Raw genomic sequence first — 27,447 nt, forward strand, 5'->3', positions numbered from 1 at the left:
TGTACGGCTGAAACCTCAGAGTTAACATTTCACTCCCATAGGTTTCCCCATCAATGGAGTACATTGACTCATGACTAAAGCATCCTGACCACCTTTCAGGTTGCCCAGAACAGGAAAAGCAGAGTGTACACGAACACCATAGTGCCTCAGTATAAAACAGGTGTGAAATAGGAGTTTCTTTCAGTTTTTCCCTGAGTTTTCTTATATGTGGCTCATTTCAGAAGTTCTAATCCTTTGCTTTAGATAAGAAAGGGTTTTGCAGAGTGGCAGATTTGACCCTGTTGCCCAATCCTGATGCAAGCGCTCCAGCTCACATCCCTAGCTACCTGCATAAGGGAAAAATGCACGCCAAAAACTAATCCTGCAGTGGGATCAGGACTGATTTACAATGGAGAAGAGGTACAGAATACAGCTGTCAGTGCCTGTCCATGTCTTCCCTGGTGAGCCTGGACGCAGAGAAATGGTAAGACATCAGTATCTTGTTTACAAAACCCAAATCTGCTGGAATCTATGCTTAAAGTCTCTTACCTTTGCTGAAAACTGATCATGGAGGCTTAGAAAAACAAGTTGTTTTTTCCTGAATTTCCTGCTTATACAAAGCTTTCATTTAGTCCCAGGAATTTTATCACTACTCAGAGCGAAGCATAAGACTGGGTAACAAAGTGGGAGCTCTAAAGACATCCTTTGCCTCCTTCTGCCTTGAGCACATTTAATCCTAACAATGCTTTCTGAGAAGTCGCCTTTTTTAATTTTCTGAGAGTTCCTGAAGTTTAGAGAGTAAAATTGTTTCATGCCTATTCTGAGTGATACCTTGAAGGTATCACTTGGTGGTTGCAATAAGAATAAACATTTTATTGGTCAGACTTTTGAGCAATTTTTTCTCCCTTTTGTTAAAATTGTAATGCTATTTTCCAGTACCCAGGCTCTCACCTTGATCTGAAAAAAAAAAAAAAAAAGACATGTCAAAGTTATTGGAAACTATAGGACATCATCTTCTTATAAAGAAGGGAGTGTTGCTGTCTTTGGGAGACTGTTTCAGGCTGAAAAGTTCCTAACAGTTTAAAATAAAATAAACTTAAATGAATCTTGTGACATACTTCATTAACTCTGTGAAGAACAGAGGGTATGCCTTATTTCTTGTCCAACTCATGAAAAGTCAAAGAGGTGCCCCAGGCCGGGTGTACAGAGTGTTGGGACAGGTGGGTCTGCCCAGACCTCATAGGTGCTACTTTTCATCTCTGTCACCGATCTAGAGGTGGGCCATCATCCCAGAACTATTTTTAATAAACTTTGATTCAGGTAAAATGGAACAATCACAGGCAATTGTGGATTATGGTAGAAAAAACCCAGAGAGTAAAAGATCTAATTTTAAGAAAACATAGACACGTGCACACGCACACACACATGTGCACGCACACACACACACACATAGAAGATGGGGATCCCCAGCTTGCCAGAGGTCCTTCCAGGCTCAGATAAGGCCAGTTTCAGCTTCTTGGTCCTCAGGTACCTTGAATTACAGTGAGCAGAGCCTGCCCATGAGCAGCTCCTAATGATGCTGCAGTTGAGGCACAGCACACCTCCCCTCCATCAGGCCTCCTTCCCTCTCCCCTCTACAGGCCCCTGGCCAAACATGCACACCCTCTCCTGTCAGCAAGGCCACTCCTGGGAGGCATGTCTGCCAAGCTTGTGCAAAACCCCTTCAGAGTGGGAGCACTCACCAGGATCTTCCTGGCTGGTTTGGGGCTCCTCTCTACTGCAAAGGGATCAGATGAATGACCAGCCAAACAGATAAAGCTCATCCCCACTCTCTCATGCCACAAGACCAGGTCCTCTGCAAGCAAGGCACAGAAAGCAGCATTATTTTAAGTGTTATTTATTCCCATTAGAGGAACAAGTAGAATTTGGATCCCAAGTGGGGTTCAGTGCATTAACAGAAACCTCCCATCATGCTGGTTTTTTTTTTAAATTGCTACATTCGTAAGACGACCCACATGCCTCTGTTCCTTCTTCAGGCTGTGGTCTTCACAGCAGCGAAAGGTCACAGACTGAAGACCTGCAGACCACAGTCTTCAGAAAAGGTTTCCTTCCTGCTTCTCCAAGAGCAGGGGCTGTTTAGCAGCCCCTGTCTGCGTGCTATGCCATAAGACGGGACAGAATTTCATGTCTCGTTTGTTCAACTTTAAACACGGCCTTTTCTTCTATAGAACTCAGGTTGTATTTAACAGGAAACAATAAAGATGTGGGACAGTTTTGGAGAGGAAGTAGGACGTTTTAGGTAAGCAAAAAAATAATTACTTACACTGAAACTGGGTCAAAACACCACAGTGTTTACCACTGCTCTCAGGAAGAGTGCCATAGTTTTTTTAATAACAACAAAAATTCAAGATCTCAGCATTGGGTCTCATCCCAAAAAGTTATACGGTTTCAGACAAAATGGAAACTAATACAGCCTATAAATCATGATGCAGCAGATGTAACCCGCTCAGTCCTGAACCCAGTCACTTTTGGTCAGCTAAAGCTGGTCTTCCAGCCAGCTTTGTTGCAACGGCAACAAGAGATTGAGCACTCGTCTTCCTCCCTTGCTCCCATCACTAATTATGTTTGCTGTTTCAGCTGAAGCTAAATGATCGTTTTAATTAATCCAGCTTCACCTTCTGGCCACTAGATCTTGTCATGTCTTTCTCTACAAGGTCAAAGGCCTCCTAGCACCTATCATTTTCTCTCCATGAAGGGACTTACTACACCAGTCACATTTTAGTCTTCTTTTAGGTATTCTAAGCACACTGTGGTCTTTAAATTTATCAAGACTAGATATTTCCCCCAGTTCATCAATCATTTCAGTGGTTCTTTTCCCTACCTTTGCCAATTTTTAAACACTCTTCAAATGTGGATGCCAGGTCTGGATGCACATTCCAAAGTAAAATTACCTCCTTACTCCAACTCACTGTTTTCCTGATTCTTTGTTCAAGGGGTACATTAGCGCTTTTGGTTACAACATTGCTTTGACAACTCTTGTTTGACTGCGTATCCACCCAGGCACCTAAATTTATAGGTCAAAGGTTGGACTTGATGATCTTGAAAGTCTTTGCCAATCTAAATGATTCTGTGATTCTGTGAAATTCTACTCCCCTTTCCTACATATGATACCAACTTCCACCAGATCTCTTTAAGGAAAGACTAAGAAGTGTTTCCAAAACACATTACAAATACACAGTGAAGATCTCAAGCCTTTTGCAACATGTGGAGCAGAAGGCACATGAAACTGCTCCTCAAGCCCTCAGTTTCCTTCTCGCTGGCCCACTGCAATAACCCTTGCCCTATATTTTAATACTGAATTCAGTGTGTTTGACACAACCCTGGAATGTCCAGTGTATACAGATTTAGGAACTGGAGGATCTGTGAGGAATGAAGTTCATGACAGCTGGATAAAGGAAGTTCTGGAGCTGTGAGCACACAGAAGAGTTGAACATTTTGGGTTTCTGCAGCCTATGCTCAACTAAGGCTCACAGTAGCAGGGGCAGGGTGTTACTCTTAAATCTCTTCTTCTCTTAGACAGAAGCAGAAGTTACATTATTTTTGTGCAGGAACAGATACTATATTACCCAAGTTCTATACAGCAAATCAGCTACTTTGGTTCCTTACTTCACACACAGGTCCTTGCCCGCTGATCATTCATATGAAACAAAGTCCACTTGCAGTTCTAGAAACAGACAGGCACCTATTACTCCCTTTGGGCAGCATCCAAGGCTGCTTCTCTTTGCTTTACCAACCAAAACCCAGCAGCTGTTGCACCCTCAGGTACCTCTACAGCACTCAAACCACAGCAGTATACACCCTAAATGCCATGCTGAAAAATACCACTCTGAACCACAGTACGGATTTCAACTTATTTCAAGCAATTTGAACAGGGAAAAAAAAATATGAGTGAGGGTGTCAGTAAGACTACTAAAACAGAATCTATGACCTAGGGAATATTGGATGCCAGAGTAACACACGTGGCCAGGAGCAGTCTGATCTTGGGGGGCCACCCAAGCAAATTTGAGCCTTTGAGTACTGTTTGGTGGGGGACCCTGAAGCAGATGCTTTGGGACACTGGCTATTTAATTTTTACTGTTTTCAGAGAAAAGGTACTAAAGTGACAAGTAGCCATATGCCTTCTTTTCCCCCACAAATGTCAATTCTGAAGCTTCATGACAGTACTAAAGAGATGCTCTGGGGTCAATCTGCCTTGTTCAGCCTCACTAGTAACCAAAACTCACAGTCAAACTCTTTCTTTGTTCTTTCTCAGCCCACCCCAGGGCTGTCACTGAAGAGAAATGGAGATAAGAGAGGAAAGCAGTGATACTGATGATGTATGAGCCACAGCAAAGTCCAGCTCACACACTCAGAGAGCTATGCCAGCTCAGCAAGAATAAAATGAAAAAAAAAAAAAAAATGCAAAAAAAAAAAAAAAGGAAAAAAAGAAAAAAAGAAACTTTTATTTCATCTAGGAATAGCAGCTCCAGCAATCAGTACATTTGGAGAGGAGTTTTGGTAAGTAGGGATGTACTCTTCTTACGATCTTTTTCTATGTAAAATCATAACAAGGCACCTGGCTTTGAGCTCCTCAGCACCTACACAGTAAGGCAACATGGTACTGCATCTGCCTTTACTCTTAACAGAGGGTTGAAAACCTGATTGCACTGCTTCTGGTCCAAGGAGGCAAAGTATTCCATTCTTGATTTGTTGATGGAAAAAAAATTGGAAATACCTTCCCTATGAAATATTGGGGGGTTTCTATGGTTCTTTTGCCCCTAAAAGAGCATTTTTATCGTCAGACCCAAGAGGAAGGTTCATATGTTCCCTGCAAGACTGTAGGAACCACCCTTAGATAGACCCCGGGTCAAGGTGGTACTGAGAAGGGAGCAGGGCCTCCTAGGAGTGCTCTTAAATTGTGCCACAGGGTTTCAAAGCAATGTGGCCTTCCACAGGCTACCAGCAAGAGCATCAGCAAACAGCAGCACAAAACTGGAATACGCTGCTCTAAACCTTCTGTTTTATGATAACTCCAAGAAACGCAGCTCCGACATACCCAGCAAGTATGAGTTATGTGCTAGGCTCTTCAGAATTGGCACACCAAATTTCACCCTGGCAAGAAAAAGGGAAATAAAAAATGATGCCGACCCTAGCTAAGGCTGAACACTCTGCACTTAGCAACAGCTTACTGGAAAATCACAAGTAAGGGCATTTTAGTCAATAAACGCTTCAAAACAAAGGATATTCACCCTTCTCCACATCTGTTGCTTTCTAAACCCAGTGTTTCTCTGCATGGCTCACCTTGCACTTAGATAGGTATTTATTTTTGTAAATCACAAAATCCAAGGCCCCAGGGCTAGCAGGGCTGGGGTACCTGGCCATATCAACCCACAGGCAGCAAGGATGTGAGGTAGCCCAGTACCAAGTGTGGCACGAAGGTCATGCTAGGAAGGGTGAGTGATCCCCACTCCTGGCTGGCCACAGCAACTTAAACCCTAGGTAAGGCTTGGCCTGACTCCTTTTTCCTGTTTTCCTGCTGCGGCTGTACAGCATCATTCATTCCACGGTCCTCACAATACCCCCGGGGTAAGGAGGCAGCCTCAATGGCGAGGTTTGAAAACCAAGGGGCAGATTCTTGGCTGGTGCAAGTCAGCACAGCTTCACTGCAGGCCAAGGAGCTATCACAATTCACCTAAAAAAAGATCTGGCACAGAGAGGCAAAAAGATGCATTGCAGCCACTCTGCAGGTCACTGGGTATGGAGGTTGGGCATCCTGGCTTCCAAGTCCAGCAGTACTGGTGACATAGCTGGAAATGTCACACATGGCAGTAAGTCTTGCTCCAGTCAGCTGAGCAATGAAGAAAGAGGACCAGTTCTCAGAGCCAGCAAAAGGTTTTCCACTTCCCTCAGTATCTAAAATTCACTGTCTTCTCTTTTCAGCAGCAGTGCCATCAGTTTTTGGTGCCCTTCACCTTTGGTCACCGGAGGATGCCAGCAGGCACACAAATGCTCTGCCACTCAGCAGCTGTGTCTGCAGTGGGTGACATTCTGGTATTTGCCCACTCATCACTGGGTAGACCCTTTAGCTACGCTGTGAAGGCCAAGAGAAACCATGATAGTCCTCACAGGGCATGGGCTCAGTTCCCCAGACGTCAGAAAAATCTCACATGTGCCCATGTCGAGCTTATATTCATAGGTGAAGGCCCTAGTTTTACATATCATCAGAGGGTATATTGAGGGAAGCTGCAGAAAAGCCACACACAGTGCAGACTTAGATAGACAGAGCAGGCACTTCAGCTGGAGACCTCTGGGGAGCCATCAGACATGCCACCTGTATCAGGTACATTTCCATAGCTTTTAATGGAGCTTAACAATTGTGTCTGAGACAAAGGAGAAGGCACACTGTACAGGAAAAAAAATCTCAAAATGATACCCTTTTATTTTTAAAGCTCTGATGAAACAACTTTCCAAATGACATCCCACTTAAAAACCAATGGAAACCAACCTAACTATATGTCAGTCACACTATACAGATTGCATCCTACATTTTCAAGATGCCTTCAAGATATCTCCTGTAGTATTTACAAATATTTACCTAACTGATGTTAGGTAGTAAAGGTTCATTGCAATTTGTTTCTTTCCAGCACGCAGTTACTCAATGGCAAAAAAAGCCTTGGGGATGCATTTGCATTTTTGTACAACACTTTTGAGCAAATGGCTAGGGCAATTTTCCTGAGAGAAGGCTTGTTCTTTGAAACTCTTGCTTTAACAACTGGAAATACAGAAAGTGGATGCATTTTTGTTGAGCTAAAAAGCCTAAGGATGCCTAGTTAAGTTTTTCTTTTAAATTACTTACGTACCATTAAGTTAAAATGTTTACATTCATTCGTATAAAAACCGTTGTTAAATCTTATGCAAATGATTTAACACTGATTGCTGCAACGCAAATTGCACTTCTTTAAAAAAATTATTGTATATATGGAAGAAAAATATCTGATTGCTACCCTGTTTACAAATTTTGACTGACTCTATACAGTTCAGCCAGAAAATATGAACTTTTCATAAATCTCAGTCACAGTGTACTTTAAAAGTTATATCGTAGTCTTGCAAAGTGAGTAAATATCTTAAACCAGGAAAAAACCAACCCCAAAATCTCCTTAACCAGCTGGACCTTGTGGGACTTGTACCAAACATTGTGATTTCTTCCAGGGGCATAGCTGGGCTCTGAGGAGCAGAGCAAGGCACACTGAAGATGGAGGGCAAAGGAGGGAAGAGGTCTGACAGGGCGAAGATATCAAATGTTCAGTGCAAGAAGTCTGTGCCGACTCAAGCCACACGCACTTCTGTCACTCATTAAAAAGTATCTCACTATCTCTGGTAATTAAAGTCTTTGTTACTTCTTCCCCGACAATGATGGCTTCCACCAAATTCTTAGGGGAAAAGGCGATGAGAGAGTGAAAACAACTATGCAATCAGAAAGGCAGCGCTGCTGGGTAAGTTGAAGATGTATTTCTGGAACCCGTCAATAGGTCTAGGTCTATATGTTTTTTTTTCCTTTTTCTTTTTTTTTCTTTTTTTCTTTTTTTTTAATTTTTTTTGTGGGGGTTTGAGGGTTTTTTTGAGATTGTAAGGCTGCATTAGCTATCCCCCGGTGGTCGTTTGCTTTCCCTATATTTTTCTTGCATAGATGAGGAACTGGATGCTTTGGCAGAGCCTCTTTCAGAGGTTGAAAAACACCTCTGCCACCAAGGCTCAAAAACTATTTCAGAGGAATGGTCTTTGCCAGCACTCTTGCTTCTGCTGCAACCGCTCCACAGGAGAAACTGTGTGTGGACATCTGGGAGCTGCCGTGCAGCACCAGGATCCAGCTTCCCTCACATCGGGATCATGCCAGAGCCAGGGCACACCAGGGATCCTGCCTCACAGATGCTGTCACTTCAGCCGTGGAGGTCAGGCTGACTCCTGTGTATAGCCCATCTTGTCCTGAATACTTAAGGTTGCTGCTTTCGGGACTGGTGCTCTCTCCTGGGCCAGACATCACTGACGAGCTCGCCTAGAGGGAGGGAGAGAACAAAGAGAGAGGCATTGAGCAGGTGAGCTTTGCACACACTGGGTGCAAGTGAGAGCACAGCAGGCCCAGGGCACAGTCATTATCCCAGGATTTCTGCAGAAAAACAGGGTTTGCCCTCTGCTTGCCCCTGTGCCTCCAAATCCTGAAAAAACCCATGTCTCAGCATCAGCCCAGTCACTGAACCCTGCTGATGGGAGAGATATCTGTGTTTGGAGAGGTGGAAAAGAAAGCACGTGATGCGCACAAAAACCTGGAAATCAGACCATGGTGAAGAAGCCCGTGTGTGTGTGTCCCGCTGCCCCCTACTGAAGAGACATAAGTGACAACACCAAAAATGTGATCTGGGAGTGGTGGCACCTGTAGTTTTTCTTCCACAATTGGAGAAGCCTGATACATCCCAATTCTCCAGCAGTAGATATGGAACATCTCCTGGAGATCAGCCTTCTTTGGGTCCCTCAGACCCTGAAATGCCTAAAATCATTCCTCACCCTTCAAAATGCTAGCCACGACCACTTCATCCCTGGACACTAAAGGAGATGCTCTTTAATCTCCGGCAGAGAAACACTATGCCTTTGAAGCAGGAGACTTTTTGTTCCGCTGCCTATACAAGATAACGTGCAGGGGAGCCCTGGTAGGCACGAAGATGAACCTCTGAACTTCACTGGAACCAGTCCATTTATTTTAACAGAGAAATGGAGAGTTACAAAGACAAAGGAACAATCATTTTTTCCATGAGTCTGAGCAGATCTACTAAAGAGGAAAAATTCACTGTGCCAGACAGAGAAGGGGCAACATTTTCACCTGATAAAGGAAATGTTTAAGAGCTGACTTCATGCAAAATTAACCCTTGGATATGTCAACTTTAAAACCTTAATTTACTTGTTAATGGATAGCCTTCGGATGAAATTCCTTAAAAAAAAAAAAAAAGGCTATCCTAAACTGTGACTGCAGAAGCTTCCTGCCTGCTGTTTAAGTGAAAAGTATACATATTTAATCATTTTACAAGAGTAGAGCTCTTGGCTCTCCTGGACCCGTGCCAAGCTAGCAGTCCTGACACAAGAAAAGCAAGGCTTCATTTATTCAAAGGTAATTTCCAAATGGTGCAGTGCAGGGTTCTTTTTGCCATGCTTAACCCAAGGAAAACCTCACCTTCTGAAAGAGATTCTCACTGTTAGCAGTCATTTTTTTCTGAAATAACACAGACTGCAATATTTTCTTTAGCTTTCATTAAAATGACTGACAGCCACTACTCTTCCACCCAGTCATCAACCCCGATCCCACTCCATTACTCACTACCCAGAAACGCAGAGAAGGAAGGAAAAACTGCCTGTCCCCCAAAACCAGCCAAATAGCTCTAAGAAATATGTTTTATCGCTCTCTCAAATATACAATTGCCAACCAATGATGATGAATCTCTGTATCCTCTTTCCCTGTGACTGTGCATGGAGAATTCAATGAGGCAGGTTCCATGTCATCCTTTTCATCTGGTTTTGGTCTTGCATCAGCCTAGCTTTCCAAAGCCTTTTTTTTTTATTTCTAATACAACAAATTGACTTCTATCAGCACAAAATACATAATTTTTAACAGCTTCAGAGTCGTCTCCCCACCTTGGAAGGATTTAAATTAGTGTTGAGCAGTGTTTGCTCAACTTGAGCTAAAAATACTTAAGATCTGCTTTGAAAGGTTCTCGTTTGCCCATATTTGCCACTGTTGTTCCGGTAGGCAAATACCTTATCAGTACCTGTTTTTTTCCAGGCTTGCAAAGTGTAATTCACTCTTTTCCTGATTCAGCCCTACAAAGGTGGCATGCATGGACCCACAGTTTCCACGTGGGATTATCAGGTACCCCTCCCTCAGGCACCCCGGAAGGGAGGACTTGAAGGCACGTCCTGTTTGAAGACTGCCCATCCCTGCCCAACCAAGGCTGGATCCTGGCTCTGTTGAGCCAGAATGGGCAGGACCTGGGCAGGGCTGCCAGGCCTGGAAACCCCACCCCGGTAATGTCATGACGAATCCAGGCAACTTGGGCAGCTCCCAGAGTGAGACACGAAAAACAAACTTTAGCTCATGAAAAGGGACGTGACTGAATCGCGGCTCTGTTTCTGAGCCTTCCTACCTCTGCTTTTACTTCTCCAGCTTTAAGGGATGGAAGATGACAGAAGTTGCACTTAGTTATTAGAAGACATTTATCACCTAGAATAAATAAACTGAACAATGCTGCTGAAGTCAACAAGATCTAATTCACAACAACTGGCTCTATCAGTAAAAAGGTAATGCATTTATTTTCATTGTTGAAATCTGGTAATAGAATAGGTAATCAATTGACGGTCAGTTTCCTGAGGAAAAAAAGAATGAAGCCCATTGGGAAGACACTGCCTCTCAAACAAACTGGAAGGTTGTGTTTGTATCTACAGAAGTTCTTTTTACCCAACCAGCGGGAGCTGGTCAGGAGTCATTCCCCCGGTAGGTTGTCCAGATCAGAGGACCTGCCCACCATCTGCACAGGGAGACTTCCACTAGAGCCACAGAGCGATTCAGACACCTAGATCGTACCCAAATCTGCTGTCAGCACCTTGGAGCCGAATTTATCCCTAATGAAGCTGCTCCAGATCAAAACCAGGCTGTTCAGCCTGTGCTGGTCAACATCAGCAGCTCTGGCAGAAAGAGTCCTGCTTTCTTCCATCCGCTCCTTTCTGCACCACCTGCCTACCACAGAAAGTAGGGAGAGAAGAGGGACTCTTTTCCCCCTGGCCTTCTCCCACACCTCCGCAGGCAAGAGGGAAATGCTCTGGGCAAGGACAGCTGGAGGGGGTGGTGAAGGGCCTTGATCCAGACCTTTGCGCTACCAGATAGACCTTTGCTCTATCCATTTCACAGGTTCAAAATGCTCCATGAATTTTGGACATTACGCTAAGTCTGTAATAAGCAGAGCCTCAGCTGAGACTCTCTTTCTCCTCAGTTAGCCTAGTTTAGTTTTGCTACACTTAAATGATATCCATAGTCAACCAAAACACATTTGCAAAGACTGCTTTCGCATATAAGGTGCTGTGCCAAACAGTGGAGTTCCTAATTTTCCAGTCTCAGCCTCCCTACAATAACTGCCATCCTCATCAGGAGCACATTTTCCCAATACTGTCACTCCCCGGATTCTGAAGAACAAGTCTCAGCACTGCAAAATGACGGCTTTTTTTTCTCATATAACGACCCTCTTAGTACACAAAATTGTCATTTCTCATTAGTCCAATTGATCCTTTTGTTTATACGGCAGACGTGTAAGTTTACATATCTTCTAATCTCTCCTTTGTATTATAGCAACATAAATCTGTGGTTAATACTTCATTAATTTCCTAAGGGAGGCAACTTCCAGCATGGCTTGGAAAACTGATGACCCCACTGCTGTCAAGGGCTGTATGAGTAACCGACTTTATTGCTTTGGCAATAAAACAAAACCAAGCAAAAGGTATGTGTCCATATGCATATAGAATTTTGGGGTAGAAGCAAAAATACTTTTTCCTTGGTTTTCCCTACTGAAACAAAAAAGATGGATTGCTTCCTTCTGTTTCATACAAAAATGAAATGCTCTCTTTTGGATACAAGTACACAGAGCAAAGAAAATTAATGACTCCATGTATGAAACTGGGGGGGAATAAAGTAGCTTCCCATTTCGTCCAGGAGTGAGGACTAATGCAGAAGAGGTAGGAGATCAAGAAAGATTTAAATTAGAGTGTCAGATCTCCCACAGTGCCCTGTCTACCACACTATTTGGTATGGTTGCCATGTTCCTCATACCTCCTCTTGATCTTATTCCACCTGGTTTAGATAAATATTTATTCATACCAGGACTAATGCACTGTGTTCCCATTTTCCAGATGAAAGTCCTACCAACCATGCTGATGAGCCTTTCTCGTGGCAACTGTCTCAATGGCTACAAAATTATTCTATAACAACTGAAATCTTATCGTCAGATAATGTGAAGAAGACATTCAACTTTCCAATATCTAGGTGACTAGTACATTGTTTTAAGAGATTGAGTCTCTGGTTCATCCAGACTCTGGGACATATTGTATGGAGCCTGATTCCCCTGCATGAATGTCCTACCCACTTGCTGGCTGAACAGGAGCTAACAATGCCATCTCTAACCAGATCACGAATCTTCTTCTGAAAACAAAAGAAAGCAAATGCAGGAGAAGCTGTCCAGATAATCCAGCTCCATCTGTTTGGCATTTTGGGGACAGTTAAACCTGCGTTTTCCTCCTAGCTTACCACCTGCCAAGGCCATCTCAGTCAGCTCTCTTACTTCCCACCCTAAAAAACAAAAGAGCCAATCCTCTTTGGTTTTGGAGGTTGAGTAAACCTCCAAGGGAAGTAAGCACTTGTTTTACCTCCTGTGATATTCTGTGGTGTGTGATTATGGTCCTTCTGAGAAAGCTCCAAACTGGAGGCAAAGGACACAGAAAAGACTTCTCAACGCTGCTGAGCCTTTCCTGACATCAGGCCTGGCTCAAGGAGCCTCCATGTCTGCCATAAAAAGCAGATTTTACAGCAGGTTTCATACTGCCTTTTATCCTAATAAGGGAATAAAGTCCTTCTGGTTATCACAGTTGTTGGAGCTCCTGCATGGAAATGGACAGGTTCGCACTACAGACTGTGTCCTTTGTTTAGTAACTTATTTGGTGGAGCTTTTCTCTGTACAGTTTCAGCAGCATCAAAGGGAGACCAGGTATAGATGCAGATGCAGACTGTCTAAAACCTTCAAATCTTCTTTTTACAGGGATGTAAAGCAACTTCATATATCATGCAGCTGGACCCTTTCCATATTAGTAACACAGGACACCCAGTACTTATACTTCTTAGGAAAACAGAAATGGGCTTAAATCCTAGATCCAGATGTGAATTTGGCAAACAGTCCCTTTACAATGGGACAACAAAATGTCTCTGATCCAAACACTTCTATACTTTTGGATGTTTGAAATCAACTTTGCCCTCACAAAAATTCATTAATCATATCTTTTAAATGTTTAAACTTCAGTTAGAACGTAAAATCAACATTTAAGGTTCTTGCTAATTTGTCTCAAAATTGGCATCATGTAAGATTCCCTCCATGAAATGGATATTCTCAAAGACATTGCCAAGAGTAATTGCTGCCCTTCTCTTTTTCTGCCCTCTCTTCTTTATTTTACTTTAACAGAGATAAAGAAAGGTAGGGCAAAAAGTGAATGTTACTGACACAAATGAATTCTGCTGAATTTCATTTCCATTAGATTTCTACATAACTGGAAACTTTTTTGGCAGCCTCCCATAAAAGGCATAATAAATTGCTTTTGTACCAGTACAGGAATTCATTTTCTCTGTTTCATTTAGCAACAATATTGCTGTGAATTTCACACAACAGTTTCTAAAACGTCATCAGATTTCTCTGCCTAATGTCAATCTGGCATTTTTCCCCTCTTCACAGAATAAAGGCTAGAGAAGTGAAAACAGAGCAAAACAAAAACAAGTTGCCATGCCTGTTGTGTAACGTGGGGAATGAGCCAGGTTTGCTCTTCCAGCAGGTGCCTGTGTTTCGGCTGTGTCACCAGGACCAGTAACTGGAAATCAATGCTGGTCTTGTTAAAGTGACCAAAGATTACAGACTGGATTCATCCATCTGAGGGTTTCTTCCCTCCTGACATAACCTGGAGAAGTTTATTCTCCTTGTGCAAAGCCATTGCCTATTCTAGGAATAATTACAAACCTTTGACCTATCAATGGATCAACTCAAAAGGGAAAAATAAAAATAAGCAAGGAAAACAGAAGTCTAGTAGAGTATCTTTACTTCAGCATGTGACCAGATTACAGCCTGCCTCACTCTAAAATGCTGACACCCCTTTACTCATGACAACTTCAATGGGCTTTATGAGTGCTCAGTCCCTTTCATGGGATTTAGGTCCCTAAGAAATTATTTTGCATCCTTTGCAGTCAAATTACATCTGGAGCAACAGGATCCAGTCTTAACAGCCACCTCCTTCTAATTTCAACCTCCAGTCTCCCCAGTCCTCAGTGCTTTGAATTACAGATTCTTGGATAAAGCCAGGAGCTCAAGTGAAGAACATGAAGACGTCATTTACATAGTTACGGTGTCTTCATTTACATAGTTACAGGGCTGGGGTAGAGGGGTGGGAGATCAATAGCCCTTCACACAGTTTGGGAGGGAGTCGGGGGGATGCCCATATATTGGGTTGCTGCTGCAAATTCCCCTCTTCAGTGTGTCATAGCCTCTCTCCATTACTTCCTTTCATTGAAATTTTCCACGACAGGGAGGGTATTTGCAAATGCTTTGCATATGCAAGGCACATCTGATCAAATCATGGTGAGGATAAAGCTGTGCAGGTTTTATACCCACAAAACTCCACACAGTAGAATAATATTAAAAATGGTACTATTACAATTCTAACATAAAGATTATTAATAACATGTTTGATATACTTTTCTAGGGAGAAGGACTACAGAAAGGAAGTCAGGCTTTAGCCAGCCAAGAAGGCAACAGCATAGTGGAAATGGGATCTCATCTATATGGCCTCTCCTTCCCCAGGTAACACATGGCTGTGCTGCCACAGCCTACACCGCTGCCTTGGTCTCAGCTGGGAGTGTGCTTCCATTTCTACCCATTATATAAATCTCAACATATTGCTCAGGGTCACTAGTACTGCTTAAGGTAATGTAAGGAAAATTTAAGGAAAATTTGGCTACATTTTTTCCTTTGCAAGTACTAGGGGAGAGCCTAAAATAGTGCGTAGTAGTTCACTGGGGAAGTCTGAAACTCATTCTGAAACTGAAACAGTTCACTTTTCAGTTGGTCTTTCTCTTTCTTTGATGTGATCTGTTTATTTTATTGGATTGACAGGGTTTTCTCATGTCAAAGACAAGCCCTTTTAGTAATATCCTAGTCTCATAGGATCCAAACCCCAAACCCAATGCCCCTGAAATTGGGTGGCCCTGTCAGTCCACAAACAATCACATTTACTAAAAATTGTTTTTTTTTCTTCCCCTTGTACAATGAAACTTTGCACATCAGAAATTAAACTTTTGAAAGTAATTTGGATGTGGGGAACGCCAAGACATTGAAAAATAGTTATCATAAACTATGTCTTCATTTTATTAATAAAGAGCTACAGAAAGCCACATTAGGAAAGCTTTTCAAAGAAATTGTGTGGCAGATTAAGGGATACAGAAGGCCGAGAAGTGAGTGTGGATACAGGTAAGTCTAGCCAAGGGGTTAGAAAATAATCTACATGAAGCTCCACAACTTTAGCAGTAGTATTTATCCCACATGCTAACTGAGTAAGAAAGGAAGTTTGAGATGGTTGGAGTACAAGACATAAAATAAAAACTAAAGCAGGGGATGATCAGCAGTCCTCTGGTGCCACTCTGGAACTCGGTGCTGCCAGATGCTGAGCATCTGACCCCTGAGGAGCTGTCTGTGGGGAGAGGGCTGAACCGCTGTGCACTGCAATCAGCAGGACACTACAGCCTGATTTCAACTGGGTCTGGATCGAGATTTAATCGCACATTTTAGTTTTACAAAAAAGCTTTTATGATTCACTTCATACAGCAGGACAACATTTTGCTGGGGTTTACCAGGTATTCGGGATAATGAGTAAAAATGCATATATATATATGAAATAGCTTTTGAAAAACATGACATCAGCAGCAGTGCCTGGAACTATAAATTCTTATCAAATCATATCAGAAAAAAAGGGGTACATGCACAATTGTTTCTTGAAAGGATCGGCTGGGCATGAGTTATTGTCTTCCCTCCTAAAGAAAACCTTTGAAATTAAAGAACCTAAACATCTCGAAACAAAATGTCTAGGGTTAAGCTGTGGCTAACTTAATCATAACAATTATATAGATCTTAATGAAGAGGTTTGTAAAGTACTTCAGCTTGTCGCTCTGTTTACAGCTATATGTGATATCCTCTGAAAATCTTGTTCCAGTATCAGCTAACAAAACTGGAAAGTTTATTTAGATTATTGTTCTGTTAGATAAGATAAAAGCTGTGATAACACTGCACAGTGATCAGCCTGCTTACAGATACAGACACTTACCCCGGAGGCTGCAGTCTGTGCGCTGGGAGAAGCAGTTTTGCTACAGTCATCTGAGTTAGTAGAAGATGTGGATGTTGGAGTCATAGGAACTGCAGCAGTACTGTTCCCTGAAAGATTGAGAACTGGTATTAAAAAGAAATATTTTCCAGCCAGAGAAGAAACAAAACTCCTGAAAATAAACCAAAAAACCTGAAACAACTATAAACTACTGCTATTACACTTTCTTATCTTTTTATATTTACCAGAGCATGCCTTTGATTTATTTATGTTCTTAGGTTTTCGCTTCCTCGTCTGAATTCCTTCTTTTTTCATAGCAAGAGGTCGGGGAACCTGAAAAAATTAAATTTCCACACCAATCATAGAGTTGTATATGTACCCTACTATAAAAAATCAAAATACACTACAAGATCAAGTGTGGTCTTTGAAAATGCCTCTATAGCAACTCACTTTTTCCTATGCCACAGTACAGATTTTATAAAAAGTTTGCATTTTATTTGGGCAAAGCAATGGTTTGATTCAAGGGAAGTTTTAGATGAATAAAAAAAGTAGGGAAACTTCTTGATGTAAGCTAGACAGAAAACCAGCATACATTTAGGGAAAATCAGCATCATTCGGGAATAGGTCATAAGAAATTAAACTGGATGGGGTATATCTGATCCTTGACTGTTTATTTCAGTCAGTTAGGAATTATCTCCAGTGCCTGATTCTGGAAAGGAAGAATGCATATGAGAAGAAAAAATACTCCTCGTCCTGTGGACCAGCTGCACAAACCAGATCATCACCAGTAAATGTCTTAGGATGGAACCTTTAGGCCATCATCAATTTAGTAATTTTTCTTATAAGCAGTTCTGCCCCTAATACAGATTTATATTTTCCAAATTTATATTTATACTGATAAATTTATATGTGCTCAAAAATAACTGTTTTGTTCTGTGTGATCACAATGATAATCATTATACAGAAAAAATCGATTTAAAATATATTTTAACTTAATGACAACACCAGTGTGGGGAAAGACAATTCAGGTGCATGCTTACTATCATTATAATGTTTAAACCAGTGACATAATTTACTTTTTTCTTGAGGCCTAGACCATGTCTCAATCACTCCTAACGCCCTTGCTCTTCAAACACTTTTTGCTTGACCATAACGCAATCCACAGGGGTATCACCTAAAACGTACTCCATCACATTCAGGATAGAGCTTTTTTCTTCATCTTTTATTGCCTAGCAAAGGCTGAAATTGCATTTAAAGTTTTGCTGGCATAGCCATCACTTGAATTACATTTGAAGTTTTGTTGGTATGGCTATGAAAAACTGTCTTATTAAAGGTCTAGGGTTTTTCTGCCCACTGAAGAGCTGTTTTAAATCCCAGTGGCAAAAAGACCTCTGCTGTTCATCCAGAGGTCGTTACTTTATAAAAATCTGTTGAGAGACTATACTGCCAAACACGTAACTTGTCAAAAGCACAGCATGCTAAAGTGGTATAAGTATTTTCTAATGTCACACAATTTTCAGTTGTTTTATGCACCGTTTTTTAGCTCTATGGCCCAAGCCACGAGTCAAGACCATTAGGATCAACAGAAACATCTCTCTGACTTGAGGATGCTTAGTGCCAGCCCCCAAAGACCCCAGGTACCTGCCAGCAGGAGGACCCCCCCCTTCCCCAAAGGAGCACCAGAGCTGGCAGGAAATCTCCCTCAGCAAAGCAGCCACTTACCCCATGGAGCTTCATGTAGAGGCCGCAGGCGTTGCAGACGGGCTCACCCTCCGCATTCCTGCGCCACAGGGTGGTGGTCGTGGTGTGGCAGTTGGCACAGGACAAGCCCAGCCGCCGCGACGAAGGCTGGAGGTAAGCACAGGCAAACGTGCATGAACAGGCAGGCGGGAGCGCATGGTTTATGTCTTTATGGTTTATAAGAAGTACTTTAACACATGGTGGGGATAGTATGAGATTTTTTTGTCATATCTATCAGCAACATCCCAGAATTAGGACAGAATTATCCTCATTTCAGAGAGTGGAAAGCTGATGTGAAGAAATACTGAGAGTTTGCAACCCCAGGCAGTCACGGCAGAGGCACAATTCATATTTGGGAGCTGCTGACCCAGAGACCTGTGTTCAGACCTCCAGGCATTAGTTCTTCTTCCAGCAGGACAGCAAGGAAACATCTTCACTATAGCTCCATCCAGCTGACGAGAAGGCACATCACTCCTGTGCCGCCTCTCCAGTCAGTTCAGGGCACTCTCCCCTGTGTGGTGGGTGAAGAGTCAGCTCTGATCCTGCCACTGATACTCCCAACTCATTGGAAAAAATCAGTCACTTTAATCACCTGCCTTCAGTGGCACTGTAGCTGAGAAAAACTTTCCTGGGCATCCGAGGGGTAACACGTACAACAGCATTATCTCTGTAAAAAGATCTTTTTATCATCACCCATTTTATCCTCACACAAAAAGCAATGTGCCTTGGGAGCGTGTTTTACCGAGCTGAGCTTCCCCTCAACCAGCAGAAAAACTGGAGGGTGACAACAAGGTCCCCATGGCAAACAAGCCATTTATGACACTCTTCCGTGGAGTTTGGAGCCAAGATGAAGCAATCTTGTATCAGAAATAACCATATAACCTAGAGCTTTATGGCCGCAGGCTATATATCATAAGCGAAGGCAGTCCTCATAAACATGTGAAATGAAGGTGAATGGGTTATAAAAGTTTCTGTAACAAGTGATCTCTTTTACGTTCATCACAAGCAAAGAATTCCAGCTACATCATAAATCTAGTCTTTTTCAAAGTATCGCATTGTCAAAAAAAATATAAAAAAATCTGTGCCTAGCTCTGTGTCTGGCAGCTGAACAAGTTTACATGGAGAAGTCAGTTTTAGAGGATTGCATTAATCTTATTCTGACTATAAAGCACCTATAACTGAAATTACTAACTTAAGGGTACAATGCCCTTCCTCTTGAATCATTTACTGCTGGGTTGTTAGATGTAACTGGGTCACCTTTGATACCGCAGATCTGCCTGCCACTTGGGAAACTGATAAAAATGTTTTGAGAACGAAGAATATTCCAGAGCAATAACTGAGTTTCTTTAATTTTATCTGTTTGAGTGTCTCTAGCAGTAAGCCATCATTTTACACTGCAGCTCCAAAAGAGCTCCAGATTAAATACAAATTTTGTAATCTTGAATCAGTAATCCATTATTAATTGCACTGAAAACAAACCAAACCACCCAGCCAAGTGTAATATAGGCTGAAGTACACACATATAGTTTTTAATCTTAAAAATCCAAGTCTCACGAAATTTTTGACCTCGCTATTAAATACGTATGCACACAGTGTTCAAATCACACCCTTGATTCAATATGAGTTTTATGTGCATCGAGTGAAAGAAAACTGGTCTTAAACACATATGCTTCATTTTCTTTCTTTGCTAGTGAAATGCTGTCAGATGTTTCACTCTGTTAAATCCTTCTCTTTCCTATGCAGCCTGGTATAAATCTTCATATATTTTATTTCAATAGCTTTAGCTTATTCCCGTATCTAAACAAACAGGGGAATTTTGGCATGTTTTGAAGCTAAAACGACTTTTCTGCTGCAGGAATTTTATCAGAAACTTCGGGGCAATCTAAACATATTTAGCGTTTTCAAAACATTTTCTCTTCTCACCTACATATTTCCACGGTTGATTTATAGTTATGGGCAGGGTACTCGGTAGGGATTGTTACGCGGAGCTATTTCAGAGTTATTTCGCTGAGGTGTCAGGCTGAAATCAGGTTGTAGTCTGACTCTGCTTTAGTCTCCTCACCCCCACCCCTCCCTCCTCCTCCAAAAAAAAAAAAAAGAAGAAGAAGAAATAGAGAAATGCTAGAGCCGAGTATCAGCTACTTGAAATCTGCCTTGGGCCAGGATGCCACAGACAGTGGGGCTCTGATGCGTGAGACAATTAGCAGATCTGTTCCCTCCGCTGCTGCCTTTGTTGCCCGTGATAACACCTTGTGTCACGAAATTTACTGAACGACCAGATAGAAAAAACGGGCACCTAGCAGTAATTAACGTCTGGCTTAAAGTTAAATTAACTCTTTGGCTTAAAAAAAGGCCTTTAAGCAGGGGCGGTTTGATTCTCGAGCGCTTACTGTCTGCTCGGATCATCGTTCGTTTTGTTTCCCCTCGCTCCGGGGTAAGGACCCTAAATTCAAACGGTTGTGAAATAAAGAGCGGTAGATGTAGTAACACAAGGAATATAGTCACGGAGCGAAGCAGCTGGCGTGACTGAAAGGCGCTTGAAAAGCTGACGGGTTTGATACACTGTCTCCATACACAGGGGTCCAAACATCAGCTTGGATTATACCGGCGTGATTTATTGTGGCTCGCTCGGTAACAGCCATTACTGAAGAGCATATTCTTTCTCACTGCTGACCTCCACCCAGATTTGCTAAACATAATGTGCAGTTCCCGCTTGTTAAATTTTCTCCTTGCCTATTCAGTGCCAGCCTGAGTTATAAACAGGGGTTCTGGTTTGTACTATTTATTTCCCCCCCTAGTTTTATGAGTATATTTTTAGAAAAATTGTCGCTCATTTCTTTGGAGTAAAACAAAACAAAGGCTATTATCATTGTTTAAACAATTGGTTTTCTTTGAATTATATACAAAACTTGCTTACATTCCCAAGGATCGAGCTGTCAGCAAACAAAGCAGGTCTGGAGAAATTCCTAGCCCTCTGAACAAACACTTTCCAACCTTGATTTTTTTTTTCTTTTGGAAATGCCCAACATCACCAGCACAAATTTCTTCCAAGTCACTGAAGCCCCCCTCACTGATGGGGTTCATAGCTCAAAAAGCCAGACTGGCCCATGCCCCGTGTGCAGCTCACTGGGGACGCAGAGGGCGATTTCGCCAGTGCAAGGCCTGAAGGTGGGTCTGAAGCAGTTCCCAGAGGGCTGCCAGCCCTTTTGCTCCTCATCGTGACCACTTTGGCCTGCAAAACTGGTCAGGAGCCCCACTCGGTTTTGAAGCTGGGCAGACCACCAGGCTAATACACTCTGATTGCTCTCCCACATCCTTGCCCCCCGTTTCTCCCTGGCTAGCGCTCACTGGGGGCTCCTTGGGGCCCAGCTCCTCTCGCCCACCTCCTCCCCTCCCTCCCCACTCACCACTCTCTTTTGGGGCTTGATGAGGGGTCGGCTGAGGCCGTTCATTTTGGTGTAGAGCCCGCAGGCGTTGCACAGGTAGTTGCCGGTGCCATCTCTCCTCCACAGCGGGGTCTGGATGGAGCCGCAGTTGACGCACTCCCGGCTCTCGGACAGGTCCTCCAGCAGCTCTGGGAGGCAGAAGGGAGAGGCGGTGGGGCACGGCCGCAGGCGGGCGCGGAGCCCAGAGGAGCCCCGCGTAGCGCGGCCCCGGCCCCGCCGCGCCGAAGGTCTGGCCCCGTGCGAGCAAGCAACCGGCGCTGTTCAGCCCTCGGAAAAGCAATTCCCCGGCAGCGACGGCGAATATGAGGTGATTTTTTACAAAATCCATCCCCTTTTCCCCTTTTTTCTTTTTTTTTTTTTTTTCCTTCTATTTATTTAAATGTACCGACCCCGGCGCAGCTTTTGCTTTCCAAACCCCAGCGGAATCGGTGCGCTCCGGGACGGGCTGGGGGACACCGGCCCGCCGGAGCGGTCACTCCAGGCCCGCCTTGCACTCACGTCGGGATGTGGCCCTTGGAAAAGCCGGCCGGGGTCCGCTCGAGGGGCGAAACCCCCGCCGTGGTGCCCACCGGGTGGAAAGGGAGGTGCGCTTGGCTTTTGAGGGGAACAGAGAGGGGAGTTAGATGCCTGCCAGAATAGCCACTCGCAGAGCCACCCTGGGAGCCAGATATAAGGAGTGGTCGTTTTGCCCAATATTCCCCATGGTCGAAGCTGGGCAAGAACTTTTTTACCCCGACTCTTATTTTAAATGCCTCGCAACTAGTAAAGCTTTAAGTTTAGAGGCAGAGTTTGAGGCTCTGGTGTGCCAAGGCAGCGACGGGCAGCGACCACTTTGCCTCGGCTATTTGGTCAAATTCGAGCTAGTTGGTAGGAAACGGAGGAAATGGAAAAATACGCGGTATTCTGCCTCCTGCTTTCATAGTTACTGAACACTGAGAGGAAAATAAGGTCTAAATGCACGGGGAAAAAAAAAAAAAAAAAGAGAATCCACCTATAAAAGCTGACACCTTCACCCCTGCGAATCCCTGTTCTGATTCAACTCCCCATATTTCAGGGAGGGGAGGGAGGAATAAACACGGTTTTTACATAGACGGTGCCACGTTGTGCAGAAATAAAAAAGGAGATGTTTGGATTTCTACAGCAGCTTTCGAGTCGAAGCTGGGAATGTCTGTTTCAGACTCAAGAGCTTCATCACTGATTGTTTTTTCTTTTTTTTTCTCCCTCCGCTACCTGCTTTAATTCATCATTGGGTTACTCTTTTACGTTTCGCTGTATAGCGAAAAAGAGCTTATAAACCTCGAGCAGCTTTGGACACAGGGCTGAGGTGCCACGGCGGGCATTCAGCTGGGAAAGAAACGGCCTTTTGGCCCGCACCCACCCAAATACTTTTCTCTCCTCCCTTCGTTTGCAAATTATTAGGCGCTAAAGAGGAACGGGCACACGGCACAGTCCAGAGAGCACAGTTCAACTGACATTGTCAGCGTGTAGCTCTTAGCACATCGCTAAGATTAATAAATCTTTGCACTAAAAGCGCCATAGAAGACTAATCAGGAAAATGCTTAAGGCTTCAAGGACGCTGAAGTTAAACAGTTATTTGTCTCAGCTATTTACTTTATAACATTGCCTTCGTGCCTCCAGAAACAAATTCTGCCGTGACAATAATTCTCGGGCATTTAAAAAAAAATTTTTCTCTTACCGCGTAAGAGTTTATCTTCAAAGAAAAGAAAATAAAGTTTTAATGTTAGATACTGTTTTAATATCTCTACGAGTAACATTAAACAAGCTTTGTCAAACTGTCTAATAGTTAACCGTAAAAAATATATTTCCTCTACAATTTCCCTGACAATTTTCCTACAATTTTGAAAAGGGAACATGCGTGGCTTCGGCTTTGCTGGCGCGTTTTGCACTGTAGTACCAGAAAACTCGCGTGGCCCAGGAACTGCGGACTGCTTTGCTCCGCGTTACACCGCGATGCGGCTCCACTGACACCCGTCCTTTCCCTCATCGAAAAATTGGCTAGCTCCTGCCCCACTGGTTCCCAGCACTGGGGAACAAGGGCAGGAGAGAGACCCCCGGGACCAGGGGAAGCTGGCGTGCTCCTCCGCGGCTGGCTTGGCACTCCTGCCCCAACCTCCTCCAGCGCCCGCCTCCTTCCCTTCTCTGCTCCTTCTTACTCATCCTTCTCTCAGTTCCGCGAGATTCTAACCCCATGTCTCTCCCGGAAAAAAAGAAACAACAACAAAAAACCTAACAACGAAAACCCCAACAGATTTATTTTTCCTTCATCGTCTAGTTTTATAACTTTTGGAAACTGAGTTAAAAACTCAACTTCCGTGTCACCCTGAGACCCGGCTTTTCTTAGCACCACTACTTCTCTCTGTTATATTATTAAACACCAAGTGGGAAGCTTAAAATGCTTAAATCTACCGGGTACCATCGAGAGAAGGGACGAGTATTACGTATACCCCTAAAGAAAGATAAAAAGCCATGGGGTCATTATCCTCAACACTGCACTGAAAGAAAATCACGATGTCTATAAAATATACCCACCTGGTGGGTAGTTTACGACTAAAGCGAGTGTTGATCAAATCTGTGTATGCGCGTGTGTATGCATACACACGTATATATAAAAACATATACATAATATATATGCATAATATGTAAAAATATGTATACATACCCACACACACCTCTCTATACACCTTTATTTATATATACATACATATATTCTAAAGATAAAGAAACTGCAATAATCGTTAATCTTTCTACCTCTGACTAAATCATTGCAGCTCAGCCTCCACTTCTACAATTAATTTAGTGACTCCAAGAACTTCCCACACTAAAACAAAAAATAAGAACGGGACACCTCGGAAACGAAAGCAAAACCCCATCAGGAGGTGCTGTATTTTAACAGCAGTTTATAAATGAAATTTCCTAGTTCATATCCGAGGTTTTGCTTTGTTGCTTTTCTCTTCTAACGAAGCAGTGTTTTGTAGTTGAAAAAATCCAAAATGGGTTAAGGGAGCCCTAGCAATTTTCGTTTACGCTACAAGAAAAACCAATTTGCAGTGAATTTGTCACCATTTCTCGGCCAGAAAACCACACATAGGAAAAGGAGGAACGTAAGGGTTTGGAAAAATTAAAAACTAGGTTTAAACCGGGCAATTCCTTTTGGGATCTCTGGGTTTGTAACCCCGATCGCCGTAGTCCAAACAACGCCGCTTTGGGGGGCTGTGTTCCCTCCTAATACAACACAAACGACGAGAGCTACCTTCACTCCAAAAAGCCATGGTGTCGGGATTGCCATCCTGCCACAGGCACCAGGGCCACCCCACGCCGTCCCACCTTGCCAGCGAACCCCGCGCATTCCGGCACCCCCGTGGCCCCTCCAGCGGGCAGCCCCGGCATGCAGCGACCCTCCCTGCCCTACCCTACCCCGCCCCGCCCTTGCCCGCGCCCCCGGCGACGGGTCCTACCTGCGCTGGGTGCCCGGACGGGGATGGGGGCGGCCCGGCCCTGGAGGCAGTGCAGCATGGAGTTCTCGAAAGGCGCCGTGGGCCAGGCGGGGGTGAGCTGCGGCCCCACGTAGGACGTGTAGGGCCCCGGGTAGGAGCCATTGAGCGGCCGGGCCAGGGGGCTGTACTGGTCCCTGGCGCCCAGGCTGTTGCTGTAGGCACCGGGCTCCCGGGAGGCCCCGTTGGCCACCGGCGGGCTGGGCGAATAGGGGAAGCGGCCCGAGGGGTGGGAGCCGCCGCCGGTGCTGTACGAGGGGCTTTCCGCGGCTGGCTGGGACCAGACGGCGTGGCCGCCGCCCGGGTGGCTGGGCTGGGCCGCCCCGCTGCCTTGCAGGTACGGCAGCGTGGGCAGCATGGAGCCCACGCGGGTCGTGGGCACGTACACGGGCGAGCTGGGCGTGGAGTGCATGAAGCCTCCCGGAGATCCGTCGTAAGGCGTGGGGCCCTGGGCGGCCGAGATGGCGAGGGTCTGGTACATCTCCTCGGGTTGCTCGGCGCCGAGGGCGCTCAGCTTGGGGCCGCGGCTGGACCAGATCAGCTTGTTGGTTTGGTCTAAGTCCGCGAAGAGCAGAATGTCCTCCCAGCTGAGCCGGCCGGAGGGGTGGGGGGCCCCGAAGTGCACGTAGGGGGCGAGCAGAGACCTGCCTTCGGCGGCGGGGGGCGGCGGCGGGGCCGGCCGGTGACTGTCGTCGGTCTCCGGCCGAGGAGTCTTGGAAGAGCCGCGTTCACCCTGGGAGCCGGAGGAAGACGAGGAGGAGGGGGGCGAAGGAGGAGACGGGCGCGGCTCCCTGGTGGCGAAGGGGCAGGAGGGAACACCGGTGTCCGCAGCGCACCGCTTCACCGCGCACCAGCCGCCTTCAGCCACGGCCATCCAGGTCCCCTTCTAGCCGCTGGGTGTGGATGGGGAAGGGGGAGGAGGGGAGGAGGAGGAGTGGAGATGGGGGTCCGCAGGGCAGGGCGGGGAAGGAGGACACAGAATAGCAGGGAAGGGGGGGAGAGAGAAACAATAATAACAAAGTTTGCAAACAGGACAGCACGTCTCCCTCCCGTAATGAGATTCATCAGGGCTTATCTGGACCCTCTGAACGCTTAATCAGTCATGTCGCCTCGGCGCTGTTGTCCCTCCCCCCGGAGGTATGGGATCAGGCAGACCAGATCAACACGGGCCGGGAGTCGCCAGTCCCGCAGGGCCAGGGCTGCGGCTTCGACGCCGCTCCCCGCGCTGCGGGCGGGCTGCTCCCTTCTCCTTTCGCATCCCGGGCTGCGGATTTGAACATGAAGCACGCCGGGGAGAGGTGGGCGGGAGGGCGTGGGGAGAGAGGGGGGCGAGGGACATTTTTCCCTGTCTGTGCCGCAGCCCCTTCCTTGGCTGCTGTCGTTGTTATGATTATTTCAATGAATGAGTCATTTGACTCGGTTCCACCGAGAAAACAATTAGTAAGGCGATCCCTTTAAGGTTACTTCTCCGGAGAGCAATGTTAGCTTTTCCGCGCATCGCCTCGCTTGTTTGCTTATTTCCAGCCCAAGGTCACGGAAAGGAGGAGAAGGAGGAGGGAAAGGCACCCCTGAGACGGGAGATGCGCACGGCCAGGCGCCGAAGTGTGCGCGGCGGCGACGGGACACGGACCGGGGCAGGGGCCGGGCCGGGTGGCATGTGCCTGCCGCGGAGGCTGGTGCCAGCGGACAGTCCTGGCTGAGGGCCTGCCTCCAGTCCGAGCACAACTCTCGGGGCTGACACCCGTCCCGAGTCGACCGGTCTCAGTTCGGAGCCGCCGGCATGAGAGAGGCTGAACAGACAGACGGACACAGAGCGTCCGGTGCCCAGCCTCAGGGAGAAGGGGCAGAAAGTGAAAGGGGACGCGGAGAAGTGACAGCAAGAGAAGCGGGCGGTGAGGCTCTCCGCTCTCAGCCCACCTCGGGGCTCTTCAGATAGCCATAGGCACAAGAATACAGGACACACACAGAGCCCCCTCGCAGACAGGCACCAAATACGTCTCTCCCTCCTGCGAGGTAACTGGGAGATAAGGCTCCGGCAGATAAGGGCTCCAGGCACCGGCATCGGATATTTGCCCACAGAGTCTCCCTCGGGCTCCCCCAGCAAGGCGCAGCCGCCGCTGCGCCGCGCTGCCCTCAGAGCGGCCGAGGACGGAGAGGCAGGAGCAGAAGAGCGAGGAAAAACAAGGGAAATCGCGGCGAGGCAAGAAAAGAGAAGGGGGCCAAACCTGGTGCCGATGCCCCGCATGAGGCCGGGGCGCGAGGCCGCGGCGGGCGGTAAATCCAGTGCGGCGGGCGTGAGCGGCGGCGGCGAGTCCGGCGGCGGCGGCCGCCGGTTCATGTATAAAAAGGAGAGAGGAGGCGCCTCTCGCAGCCCTGCCGGAAAACTGCAGGCAGCCGGCCCTGATTGGGCTCGGCCAGCCCTAAACAAACACGGGACTCCGCAGGGGTGCCAGTCCCGGCGGCCAGCCGGCCCGCCGCGGCGCAGTCCCGGGGGTGGGGTGCCCGCAGCTACAGGGCTACGGACCCTTCCTTGGGGAGCGGGAAGGAGCAGAGAGGGGACTGCCCTCTCAGATGCC

At 45.7% G+C, this 27,447-nt stretch overlaps 1 protein-coding gene across 1 annotated transcript; it reads right to left on the reverse strand.

The window, feature by feature from the left end:
- Positions 1-4,479: 4,479 nt before the first annotated feature.
- GATA6 (GATA binding protein 6) lies at positions 4,480-27,181 on the reverse strand. The gene is made up of 7 exons (XM_017832787.1): positions 27,097-27,181; positions 24,836-25,764; positions 21,321-21,487; positions 17,896-18,021; positions 16,419-16,506; positions 16,177-16,283; positions 4,480-8,071 (listed from the first exon to the last, which is right to left on the reverse strand). The coding sequence occupies exons 2-7, from the start codon at positions 25,743-25,745 to the stop codon at positions 7,904-7,906; spliced, it is 1,566 nt and encodes a 521-aa protein (XP_017688276.1). The 5' UTR covers positions 25,746-25,764; positions 27,097-27,181; the 3' UTR covers positions 4,480-7,903.
- Between the last annotated feature and the right edge of the window lie 266 nt (positions 27,182-27,447).

Source organism: Lepidothrix coronata, unplaced genomic scaffold (genome assembly GCF_001604755.1).
Source record: "Lepidothrix coronata isolate B3197 unplaced genomic scaffold, Lepidothrix_coronata-1.0 Scaffold6, whole genome shotgun sequence".
Taxonomy (NCBI): Eukaryota; Metazoa; Chordata; class Aves; order Passeriformes; family Pipridae; genus Lepidothrix; species Lepidothrix coronata.